This window comes from Diadema antillarum, unplaced genomic scaffold (assembly GCF_040938485.1).
Source record: "Diadema antillarum isolate AM-2024a unplaced genomic scaffold, OU_Dant_1.0 seq00000007_RagTag, whole genome shotgun sequence".
Taxonomy (NCBI): Eukaryota; Metazoa; Echinodermata; class Echinoidea; order Diadematoida; family Diadematidae; genus Diadema; species Diadema antillarum.
This window is the reverse complement of record NW_027271129.1, coordinates 504,077-517,586: the sequence shown is the minus strand read 5'-3', so window position 1 is coordinate 517,586 and position 13,510 is coordinate 504,077. Positions and strand designations below refer to the sequence as shown.

The 13,510-nt window shown below is 42.0% G+C and overlaps 1 protein-coding gene across 4 annotated transcripts in view; it reads right to left on the bottom strand.

Annotated features, from left to right (window-relative positions):
* LOC139724957 (ADP-sugar pyrophosphatase-like) overlaps positions 1–13,232 on the bottom strand; it is a 136,573-nt gene extending 123,341 nt beyond the window's left edge. For 2 of the 4 annotated variants that reach the window (XM_071636074.1, XM_071636077.1), the window contains exons 1-2: positions 13,015–13,232; positions 2,572–2,704 (exon numbers count right to left, since the gene is read on the bottom strand). In XM_071636074.1, coding sequence (XP_071492175.1) covers positions 2,572–2,646 — 75 coding nt within the window. In that variant the 5' untranslated portion in view covers positions 2,647–2,704; positions 13,015–13,232. Of the gene's footprint in view, positions 1–2,571; positions 2,705–5,682; positions 5,870–6,988; positions 7,685–13,014 lie in introns of those variants that run through there. The other 2 variants (XM_071636075.1, XM_071636076.1) reach the window with 2 other exon arrangements.
* Between the last annotated feature and the right edge of the window lie 278 nt (positions 13,233–13,510).

The window sequence follows — 13,510 nt, the reverse complement described above, 5'->3', positions numbered from 1 at the left end:
AACGTCAATTCCAAAGTAGATACAGCCTTCACCCACTGGTTGTGGTAAGGAATGCATGTCTCATGACCTAAGACATATGCTTCCTATATACAGGGTGGCCCAGAAAGAATGGAACACCTAAGATCTTTAATTTCAGCAATATTGTCGCAAATATTCATTATTTTTCATACTATTGGAAAGGCCATTCTGTTTCCAAGAGAGTGACACCAAGTTCTTTTACTTTGGTTATTGTGTTATGATTTTAGGACCATTTTTGTGAACCCTTGCAATTTTCAAAATTTGATCATTTTCTGAGATACCGAAACCAGCGAGAATTCGGCTTGCCATAGAACCAGTAGCATTCACAATGTGTGGAATGTGGACAGTATTCCGCAACGTTGTGCTCCTAGCTCTTTGCTGCAAATGGAAGAGAGAGTGGGAAGGGCGGATGCTGTGATTGTCATTGTCTGTTATCATTGTGAATGAGACGACCTGTTGGGCTCATTGAGATGCTAAATTTAGCAAGAAAATAGCGAGGTTACTCCAAGGCATGATTGGCAGTGACGTGAGTTTATGAGTGGTTTAGGAATAAAGCCCGCACTTTTAATCAAGTACAGTACTCTCCGCGTAATCCCGTATCGCTTAAGCGGGTACTCCGTTTAATTGGGTAGTATTGTCAGAGTCAGTTCCAATGCACATAAAAATTTTTCTGATAATTGGGTGGCCTCTCCGCATAAACGGGTAAAAATTTTTCTTCTAATCTAATTTCTACCCACATTTTATCGGTGGTTGTATAACACTTTAAGAAATCATGCATGTCAAATTTTTCACCGCTAATCACATTTTCTGCTTAATTTGCAAAGAAGACCAATCATTTTGGGAGTAATTAAGCATGCAAACACTTGTACACATACCGACTTGCCACACGAAAACATTACAAATGTAACTGGCACTCACAACTGCATAGGCAGACGTGAGTTGAACACATTTGCGCTCCTGCCTTGCTCCGCAACAACATTCACAATACGAGAAGCTTGCAACGAAAATCAGGCCATGCACCATCTGGCCAGCTCCATTTAATTTTGCTGTTCCTCAGTCACTTCTCGAAAAGTAACCCGACGTTCAACGTGACTTGTGCACGCAAAGAGACGTGTTCATTTCGGAAAACGTCTGCGTGTTAGCGAGGAGTCTATAGTCAAACGACGAAGTGTTCTGAAGCAAGTGTAAGGTATTTATAACGTGCCATGCAAGCACGGGTGTTAAGCATATCTAATAGTGTGTTTGGTGCAGTATACAATGCATGTAAATACACATTCTGTGTGTCAATTGTGAATGAAAAGGATTCTTCTGTTAATCGGGTACTCCGCTTAATCGGGTAAGAAATGCTCTGACCGAGCCTACCCGATTATGCAGAGAGTACTGTAATTACAGTGAGAACTGAGAATATTGCTGTGTTGGTTTATGAAAGAGTTAAGGGGTATCTCACCGGGCTTGATACTAGTTGGAGACTGCAAAATTTGCTAGTTGCAGAGGTGTCTCCACTAGCCTATGACTCTGAGACGTTTATTAACTGTGAAATTACGGTGTCTCTAAGTAGTCACCAAAAATTTAGAGACGATTTAACAATGTGGCTGATGGATCTTCAAAATTCTAAATCTGAGCTGTCTGACCTGTGTGATTATGTTCAGATGGATGAATACTACCAAGAAATGCAAGCATTATAAAGATCATAAATTAATTATTAAGATATCTATGAATTTGCCTAACTGGTGCGGGTGCTGATCCAAGATTTCGCAAAAGAGGGGGCTTGAATTCAGCCAAATCCACAAGCACTCGGCTTCCCCCAGCACCCGGCCACCCTTTCGCACTTTTCAGCGCTGGCATGGAAAGATAATATATTTGGGTAAGAAGCCGAGTGCTTGTGGGGGCATCTCAGGTGTCAAACTGTGCCACCACTACCATTGTTTTGCACAATGTATGAACAAGTAACTGGCTCATAAGTATCTCACTGCAACATGCTCTTCGTTTTATCTCTGGATCAGGATATCTTTGAAGTTAATACAGTTTACAGCCTCTGTGCCCCCCCCCCCCTTCTTCAGTGGGATAATTGGCAACATCTATAACACAACTTTGTATCCTCTGTCTCTGAGAATTCCTGAAAAATTTGGTTAGTGTATGTATTATTTGTGAGTTACACGGGGGGGGGGGGGGGGGGGGGGGGGGGGGCTTTGAACTATTAAACACACTGCCCTTCTAGAAAGTGCATTGGCAGATGCCATGCCCAGATGGAAAGAAGGCAAGGAATTACTCCCCCCGACTGTGTTTCTCCAGCCCAGACACTGTCTGATACCGGGTATGCATTTATGGCTGGGACTCCTTTTTCCTCCCTGCAAAACCATTTCATATAGGAAAAGTAACATTTTTGGGCACATGGTGCTTAAGCCAACTTTCCTTTAAAGGCAATGCCCTCTCCCCCACACTCACCCACTGTCACCCCCCCCCCAAAAAAAAAAAAAAAATCCTTGGCAAATTATGTGTGACCTTCAGAATCTTGCAGCTGCAATATTCTTCTAACAAGTCTCAAATTTTTACCTCTTGTTTGAGCACTGTGCATTTGATGTTTGGTGATCCAAGGCTAGTCTCTTTCTGATTTGATGACTCGTACATTGTCCAACCTTTCACTGCTTTCTCAGAGAAGTAAATAGGACAGCAAACATGAAATCTCCTGTATGAAATAGCAAACACAAATGCAATGGCATGTCACTATGGTGAATACATCTTGCACTAATGCATACAAATCAGGGCCATCATGAGACAAGAGATCCGGGAGGTCTCATGCTTACCAGAGTACAGTACCTGGTATTGAAAGTTTACCCTCCATGCATACTTGGCGACTACGCAGCTTTGAGGGCTTCTGTGGAGCTATGGTGTCGATTTGCATGTTCCATCACACTGGTAAAATACATGTACCTCCCAAGTACACTGTATTTAGAAAATTTGACTTGCAGTCAAAAAAAGAAAGAAAGAAAAAGACGAAAAAGACTTCAATGTATTAACTACCAGCCCCCCCCCCCCCCCCCCCCCCCCCCCCCCCCCCCCCCCTACCCCCCCCACCGCCCACCCATTCGATCCCAGCCCAACACCTGGATCAACTACGATTAACTTTGAAAGTGCACTGACTATTGTATTTCATCACAGAGTATTTCCAGTTTTAATAAACATCTCTTTTCTTTCTTTTAAATTGGGAGTTCTGGGATCCTTGTAAAAGGAAACCAAAAGCCACAGACAAATGTGGATTGAGTGAAAGCAGCAACATTAGTACAATAGTAGAACACATCAGTGAAAGTGTGAGGAAAATCACACAATCGATGCAAAAATTATACATTTTTAAAGTTTTTGGTGTTGGAATTAATCCACTGGATGAGGAGACCACTAAAGGTTTATGGCGTCATGTGTGGACAACAATATATAGAAAATACAAAGGGAATTCCCCAAGGCAAAAATTCATTTTTCATGAAAATTACACATTCCATCAACTTGATACCGGGTACTGACATATCACCCTATGGGCAATTCCAGCGTTTCGAACATTACATTCAGAAAATTTTTGTGACTTTGTGGGCTTATTCCAACAACTCAGCATGGTCATTCTGAATCCATTTATGATTTTAATATTCTAACCCGATCATCCTGAATTTGAGTAGTTAATATAGACTCTAACAGTAACACTAAATCATTTGGTATTACACAAAATGCTTGCCATCATGGACATTACATTTTCTGGACATGATTATGTATACCTCCATGTGGATAAAAAGTTATGAATTGCAGCATTACGTAATACAATTTTTCTTCTGATATGACAGCTCAGGTCCTGTAAAGATGTAGATCGATTGTGTACAACAGATCCAGCATTTACTCTGAGTTACCGGTAACTAGAATTATCAATTAGGGCCTAAGTCTATTCTGTTAGCTAGAGTCTAGACCAGTTCACAAATACAATGTGTATGCAGCATTATGGACAACTTTTAATTTAAAGTCCCGATATTCATACTTAGGCTACTTCATCACAGTTATCTCAGACAAGGCCAGAGACTCCAACTCTCCTGCTTTCGACGGGAGATCTCCTGCCGAAAGCTCATTTTTGCAAAATCTCCCGTTCTCCCGCCCTGGCTCTGTGTCTCCCGCTTGAAATGATTTCTTATTGCCATCGTATGTTTAAAAATAGGCCTTAGATAGCACGAGAGAGCATCTAGAACCCTAACGTTAGAGCTTCCAGGGCCCTGAACCCTGTGATATGCACTTCGCGCACATCAAGTTGGAGTCTCCCGTTTGCTAGGGGTTTCAGGCTGGAGAATCTCTAGATCAGAAGGTGCTTGGGGTTGGAGTCTCTGCAAGGCTATATTAGTGGGGGGGGGGGGGGGGGGAGGGGGTTTGTCCATTCTTAACCACAAACTAAGGCCTACCGGTAGGCCCTTGACCGAAAGATCGATCTGTATCTGTCCGTCGCGGAATGTTCCGCGGAGACTGCGTCTGGCTTCACGATCCCCTCTGTCTATGGAGGACAGCGTTAATGGCGAAATATAAAAGAGTCCTCCGGACAGACGGATCTTTCTGTCTAGGTAGGCCCTAGCCCCGGAGACCGCGCCGCCAGGCGCGGTCCTGGCGGCTTCCCCGCAGTTTCGCTTATGTTATAGTTCAAGTATTCTGTGCGCTTGTGCAAGTGATTGTGAATTCTGTGAACATCGGTGAGCTGCTTATAAGACATCATTTTGTGCATCACAAGCAATGAAATGCATCAAACAGTCGCCGATGATAGTCATTTAGGTTTCATCGACCCATGTAAGTATTCCTAGTAGTTTCTGTTGAAAAATTAAGGAAATATAGCGCCGCAAAGGCACCCTTTTGTTCAACATGAAGATCTTTTATGGGAGCACGGCGCAGCCGCCACACTGCGTGTGGTGGCTGTCGCAGTTAGGTAGGCCCCAACCCTGAAATAAATTCTGAAGTGTTGATGAATAGGCCTATGGAATAGGCCTAATGAGGCCTTGCCCTTGAGCCTTAAAGGAGGGTCAAAAATATATCACTACCCATAAGAAAAAGAAAAGTCTGCCGCAGATCTCCGGCAGACTTGACGCAGGTCTGCAGCATACTTTTTAGTCTGCGGCAAGAGTAAGCGGGAGTATGCGGCAGAACCAAGCTTTGCTGCAGACCTGCCGCATACTAACTGTTAGTATGTGGCAGGAACAGTCTGTGGCAGATCTGCGGGAAGGCTGCCACAGAGAGGAACTTGCGGCAGACTTCTCGCATACTGCATACCTGCATGTGTAGAAATCTTGCCGCAGATCTGCCACAACCTCTTCCTGAAATTGTACTTATGAATATTCATCATTAACAGCCTGCTGCAGATCGGCCGCAGATCTGCCACAGATAGTTTAGTAACCGTGCCATAAAACATAACAATTTTTTGTGGGTATATAAATCATGTGATGCATTGCAATTGTATACATGTAGAACTATAGCTGAGTTAAAGCATTAGACTGCTGCACACCTGCCGCTTACTTGCAGCAGCCCTGATAATTCGTGCATACTTGCCGATGTACGTAGGTTAGGTCATTTACTAGATCTGTATATTTAATAGGCGTCTGCTGCAGACTTGCCGCTGACTTGCCCCAGCCTATATGCCGCTTACTTACTGCATACCTGTAGAAATCTTGCCCCAGATCTACCACAAGCTCTTCCTGAAATCGTACTTATATGAATATTCATCATTAACAGTCTGCCGCATAGATCTGCCGCAGACTCTCCAGTCTCCCTCAGTGGCCTGGAAGAGTCTACGGCAGCAGCTAATTTGCATGTGAAAATGATGCCTGTCTGCGGCAGATCTGCGGCAAGGCATCCGCAGCAGTATGCGGCAGGCTGATTTCTTTCCTATGGGTAGGACTGCCTATCCAAAATATTGCCCCCAAACGGGTTTGTTGAAGAAAAGAATGCCTAGACTCTATAGATTCAAGCTCTAAATGTACTTCAATTGCATCAAAATAGATCTAAATTACCTGACCACTCAAATGAATTGAAAGACTAACTTGTAACAAGTTAACCGTTAGGTTTCTAACATTAAGAGAGCTTGACGAGTTCCGTTAGCAGTTGATATTAATGTCAATGATAGCCCCAAGACATTTAATAAATTTGTCTCTGTCTGTACGTAGCCCATATAGAAACAGACTTAACGTTACAGAGATAGGTCTAGACCTTGGGTTAGGCCTACTTTTCAAATTATTGCATTGCCCATATGTTAAGGGTAGCGATTTATTCCCTTTCAAGAGTCTGATAATACAATCTGCAGGAGGATCTGTATAAACTCACAACATGGGCCAAAGACTGGCAGTTATCCTTCAATCAAAAGAAATGTAAAGTAATGTATTTTGGAAAGAGAAATCCTGGATTGAGTTATTACCTAAACCCTGACGATACATCATGAACTTTTGACAGTTACTCATGAGAATGACCTTGGAGTAATATTCGACAGCAGCCTGCAATTCTCTAACCATGTCAACAGAGTATGCGCCAAGGCAAATAGACTGTTGGGATTAATCAGGAGGTCCTTTTCTAATATGGATGCTAGAGGTTTAGTTCAATTATACAAGTCAATCATTCGACCATCCCTGGAATATTGCAGTAGTGTATGGCTTCCATGCCTGAAGAGGGACATTGACAAACTGGAAAAAGTACAGAGAAGAGCAACAAAGCTGCTACCTGGTCTGAGAGATCTGAGCTACACAGAACGACTGAGGAGACTGGGTCTCCCAACATTGTCATATAGGAGACACAGAGCAGATTAACCGCAGCAGCGACCCCATACGGACAAATACGTACCGTAAAGGGGTCGCACAGCAAACCTATCCTGTCACGGAAGCACCTGATATGGCTAAGCATTTACGTGACCAGAGACCAAAATAGAGGGTTTTATACCGAAATTAGTGGCCTTACTCTTAGATAAGATACTTACAATCACGGCAGGAGAAGTCGATTTACAATATGATCTGTTTTGAGAGCCCTGTGAAAGAGTTTATCCGAGGTTTTTATAGTCCTACCGCATTTCGTATTGTAGTATGACTTACACAGCGCATGCGCTAATATGGATAAAACGTAGCACATACTGTAATACGCAATGTATGCGTGTGGAAAAAAACCGGACGGCTCGCTGAGAACTGAAATGAATATTCATGAGACGTAACAAATAGAATGCATGCTGGGCGATGATTTACTATCGGGCCTACCGGCACTTATTTATTTCGTTTTTAAAGCGCATTTCGAATGTGTGGTTCATTATTTATTTGCAATAAAGGAAGTGCACACATAATGAACATCTGGAGATGTGAAGGATTAAGAAAATAATAGGTGATTTTCATGATAGAGGGTATGTTTTGTTTTGTTTTTTATTTTTTTCCCCAGTCTGCAGAGAAATGCCCCAGATGTCTCATCTATGTAGATCAAGTTTCCTTTCACACTGTACATTATAGTTTTATTAAATGTTGTACATTCACAATGGGCTCCACTCACAAGCTCTGCTTCTTGGGGACTCATATTCATTTTTGCTTCATGTTCATTTTCTACTGTGATTTGAATTGAATACACTTCTGTTACATACATGTTTTGTTTATTTCCAATAGTTGAGAATTGTTTGATTATTTATTGAGAGACCTTCCCCCCCCCCCAAGACTTCTATCGCATGAGAGGAGATCCTTCCTGTCTTTCTTTTTCTGTCAGGCTTGTCACTTTCTGTTTGATTGTGTGTATGTGTGTGTGTGTGTCCGCGTGCGTGTGTGTTTCATAATTATTGTGTGTAACAAGTTGGAAGAATTGGAAGCTAAATTTCTATGTACTGTGACATACAGATAAATAAAATTGACTCTTGAGTATTCATTCATTTTCATTCATTCATTCATTCATTCATTCAGTCATTCATAGCAATGGGACAAGAAGTGTCTTCTGAAAATTTTTGAAATTTCAAATGTCATAACTTCCTTATTTTTTATCCGATTTTTATCATTCTTGCACTGTTCTGCTGGATTTTTTTTAAATCATTGTCGTGAAATTGATAAAATTTTAGATTGGCTTTCATCTTAAAGGCATAATGGATTGGTTAATGAAAAACTAGAAATTAACCCTTTCAGATCCATCCACATGGTCATTGGGATTGTATTCCATTGCTCCCCATGGCTTTTTTTTTTTTAATGTTGTCTTGCTTGATCAATACCCTTTTAAGCCTTATACATACGTGTATGTACAATACTGCTGAAATGCATGCCGGTATTCCCCAACGCGTTTACATCGTTCGTTTGCTTGCGATCGGCGGTCATGCCATCAGACAAGGAGTATGTATTCGTAGAGGCGCACGCATTTCTGTGGTCATTTCACTCATGCCTTTTTTTAACCCATGATCCGATCCCGGCTTTGCAGCAGCGTGGCAGATGACATGATAGAACGAGTTTACTTGTGCAGATTTTTAGAAAAATTGAAATATTACAGCAGTATAAAGATCTGATTGCGTTTGTTTTCATTTCATTCCTTCAGAATGGTCTCATAATGAAGATAGGCACAAAAGGGATAACGAAATTTGTCCTGTTGTTTACCTTTCAAGAACGCATGCACAAAATGTGACGAGAAAAAAAAATATAAAAAAAATCATAAAATCATCGCAGTCCCGTTGAAATTTGCGGAAACAGTAGGCGCGAAAAGGATTTTGAATTCGGTCCTGCATGCCATGTTGGTTATCAAAAACGCATGCACAAATGCGAAGAAATTATCGGGAAAAAAAACTATGTACTTTCAATCCTTCTTGTGCGTGCATCACAACAGATTACAGCCGAAAGAATTCACGAAATCATCGCAATCCTGCTGATATCTGAGGTATAGAAATAGGCGCAAAAAAATCGTGATATTCGAATAGTGGTAAGAGATTATTGGGGGAAAAATAAAAGACACATTTTCAACCCCTTCTGGTGGTGCATCATAAAGATTACAGCCGAATATCAAATCATGGCAATCCCGTTGAAATTTGAGGAAACGATAGGCGCAAGAAGGATATCGAATTCGGCCCTGAATACTGTCTTTCAAAAAACGCATGAATAATTCCGAAGAGATTTTCGGGAGAAAAATAAAGAATGTTTTTTCAACCCTTCTGGTGTGTGCATCACAAAAGATTAGAGCCGAAATAATTCATAAAATCACCGCGATGCCGTTAAAGTTTGAGGAGACAATATAGGCGCAAAACGAATCATAAATTCGGCCGTGAATACCTTCTAATCCGAGAGGACGCGCATTTACGAAATGTGGGAGAGAATATCGATAAAAAGTATAAAAGGACACATTTTCAACCCCTTTTGGTGTGTGCAAAGTAAAAGATTACAGCCGTAGGAATTCATGAAATCGTCACAATCCCGCTGATATTAAATTGATAGGCGCAAACAGGATCATGAATTCGGCCGTGTTATGATCTTTCAAGAACGCATTTACGAAATTCGAAGATTTTATCGGGGAAAAATAAAGAACACATTTTCAACCCCTCTTGGCACGTGAATCATTAAGATTATAGCCGAATGATAATCCATGAAATCATGGCAATCCCGTTGAAATTTGAGGAAACAATAGGCGCAAAAAGGATCGTGAATTTGGCCCTGCATGCTGTGTATCTTTCAAAATAGCATACCGCATGCACAAATTCGGGAGAAAAATAAGACACATTTTAAACCTCTTTTGGCGCGTGCATTATAAAAATTACAGCCGAAATGATTCATGAAATCATCACAATCCCGTTGAAGTTTGAGGAGAACAAGAGGTGCAAAAAGAATCATGAATTCGGCCGTATCATTTCTTCTAATCCGAGTGGACGCATTTACGAAATGCGAAAAGATTACCGGAGCAAAATAAAGGGTGCATTGTCAACAATTCTGGTGTGTTCATCACAACAGATTACATCCGAACAGTGATCCGAAGTAAAGTTCATGAAATCGTCACAATCCCGCTGATATTTGAGTTAGAAATAAGCGCAAAAAGAATCGTGAATTTGACCCTGATGCCGTATGCTGCCGTATATACCTTTCAAGAGCGCATGCACAAATGCGAAAAGATTATCGGGAGAAAAATAAAGAACCCCTTCTGGCACGTGCATCAGAAAATACTATACAGCAAAAATAATTCAGATAATCATTACAATCCAGCTGAGCACCAAAAATGTGAAAAGCGCAGAACTTAAGTAACGCGTGTTACTCTACGTGCGCCGATGTTGACAAAAAGTCACAAACGCATTTGATACAATCTGATTTTGTTCATAATCATTTAACACTTTGATTCACAAACATTCAATTCTTTTAAAATGGTTCTATACACGAAGAAGAGATAGGAGTACAAAGCATTACAAATTCGACCCTGCAGTGTACTTTCAAGAACGCCAAGATACGGGAAGAAATTTTCGGAGGAAAGTTAAAAACCGCATTTCAGTCCCTTCTTTTTTTCTTTTTTTTTACTTCCTTTTCGTATCAACAAATCAATTCACAAATGATTCCTTTTTGTTCCTTCTCAAGAAAATGATCCGTAAACAAGGCACTTGAGTTTACAAAATGTTTATTTGCAAAATGTATTTTTTTTTTTTTGGGGGGGGGGAGGTAATATTATTGTCGACAAAAACATGAAAATAAATTTGCAAGCCAGTTAATGCTTTTTCAGGTTGTTGTTGACCAGTAAATTTTCTGTTCCGACCAGTACAAAAATGGGGAGGAAAAATGGATATTTACTGATCCGACAGAGACAGGTTGGACCGGCAGAAAAAAAAAAAAAATGGGTTAGTGTGCAGCCCTGCTTTATCCAACTTCCAAGATTTGGTGATGAAACCAAAGCAAGCACTCTTGCCAAACTCAGTTGGCAACATTAGGAAGGTGTCATTCTGTTTCACTGCGTTCTTGATAATTTCTATTTGCTCCACTTTGAACTTAATTCTTTTTGCATCCTCCTCTACTTCACTTAGAGCATCTTTGAACTCCATGATACCTATCGTATTGGTACGAACAAGTGTCCTTTATTAAATGAGACCGAGAACCAAATACGAGCAACATTGTACATATGGCAGATGACGTAAAATATGAATATTCATTTGCGCATGCGCAGATCAGTATATTTGCGTGATACGTTCAAAACGGCGAACGGACAGTATCTCGACTAGACGGTCTCAAAGATGACTATTTATCTTGTTTTCGGAGGTAATGGTGAGAAATACATAGTCGTTTCTATTGTTCAACAATAATGGTTTTATATCATGTGGCTTTTCGTTGCGAATCCAAGTGTCCTTTTGAGCGGTGAGTTGTTTACGTGTTGCAGTGCATTTGAGTGCTTCCTAAAATTGCATGGGTTGCTTCGGGGCGCTGTTACTGTGTTACAGCGCCCCGCGACGTCAGATATGATCCAGACATATAAGATCCTGAATGGCCTAGACGACCTGCATAGCTCAGATTTCTTCCAGCAATATACACATTCCAGGACAAGAGGTCACTCACTCAAGCTCAGAAAACCCTACGCAAACTCAAAATAAAAATGTAAGACAAAGGAATTTCTCACACCAAGTAGTCAATTTATGGAACAGCCTACCATCTCAGTTCGGGAAACCCACTCACAAGGGGGGCCCCTCCTTATAAGTAACCCGTCCCCCTTATAAGTAACCCCGTCCCCCTTATAAGTAACTCCCGGGGCACCCCTTATAAGGAGTCTCCACGCTTTTTTGCAATGCAACGCGAAAATGAAAGGACTGCGGCAATTCGCTTGATTATGTCCATAAAGCTTCACAAGTTTCCTAGTTACTCACGAAATTTGAGCAAAATCGGTTTGAGGCATCATATCTAAAATCATGGATTTAAATGCGATGTCAAGCGACCCATGCGAATGCTGAAATGCGAGCGATTACTGGCGTGAGTGTCGCCAGGCGCGGCGGCGCGGCAATGCTTGAGTGCAGACGTGGCGACCGAGTACTGTACTCAGTCGCCACGTCTGCACTCCAGCATTGCCGCGCCGCCGCGCCTGGCGACACTCACGCCAGTAATCGCTCGCATTTCAGCATTCGCATGGGTCGTTTGACATCGCATTTAAATCCATGATTTTAGATATGATGCCTCAAACCGATTTTGCTCAAATTTCGTGAGTAACTAGGAAACTTGTGAAGCTTTATGGACATAATCAAGCGAATTGCCGCAGTCCTTTCATTTTTGCGTTGCATTGCAAAAAAGCGTGGAGACTCCTTATAAGGGGTGCCCCGGGGGTTACTTATAAGGGGGACGGGGTTACTTATAAGGGGGACGGGTTACTTATAAGGAGGGGCCCCCCTTGTGAGTGGGTTTCCCGAACTGATCTGAAGTCATCAATAGCAGCAGCATCAACACCTTCAAATCAAATCTTGTGGTTATTATATTCCCATGATGCTCCTGCCCTACGCATGCGAATAGTAGAGCAAATAACAATTGCAGCAAGTTTCAAGAGGATGCAGAGGGGCAAATAAGTCCAGTATACTTTATGCCCAACATCAAGGTAAATCAAGGTAAATCAAGGTAAATTCAAAATAGGCCTAACCTAGCTTTAGACTATTAAACGCTAGTGCCTTGTACTGGAGTACTGCGACAGTTCGGGCCACAGGATAATTATGTGAGTCTGTGTATACGTTAGTAGGCCTACATTACTGATTACAAGAACTTGAAGCGCCCCGGGGTTATAACTAACGTTAGACACTCTATTCCCCTAGACAGAAAGATCCGTCTGTCCGGAGGACTCTTATATTTTGCCATTAACGCTGTCCCCGAGGGGATCCGTGAAGCCAGACGGAGTCTCCGCGGAACATTCCCCGACGGACAGATACAGACCGATCTTTCGGTCAACTATTCCCCCTGCTTTCCAGAAGCGGTATAGACCCTAGTCAAGTGCTCTTTCATTATGCTAGAAAAAGTATCCAAAGTTAGATCTAACGCTCCGAACTGTAAAACAGCAAGTGGTCACCTTGGTGGACGTGATGAACTGCGTGCGTTTCTACTTTTGTCGGTGGGCTAGTGTAGCAGCAGAATATACAAAAAATGTAGCGATAGTATGCTGGTGGTGGCCGGTGTAGCGGCAGATAGCGTTCCGCGGCGTTTTTTGTTCTAAAACAGTATCCGCCGGCAGTTATCGTTTCAATCGGCAGTTATCGTTCCGACATGGGCTGAAATCTGCCGCGATTAGTTACGGCAGATACTGTACAGCGGCGGATTTTGTACGTACAGGCTACTACGTTGTAATAGCGTTGCTTAACCTGCCGCGTGCACGTGATCTTCGTCAGGGACTGTCAATTTAGGGTTCCGCGCTGCGCGGATTAGGTTCCAAGTGGCTACTGTATTGCTACCAATAGTTGCGCGAGCTTTACGGCAGCCATTTAGTAAGCAAAATGCTGCATGAATCGTCACGAGATGGAGTGAATTCTGCCTCCCTATGAATACACAACAGGGACTTATGCCTCTCT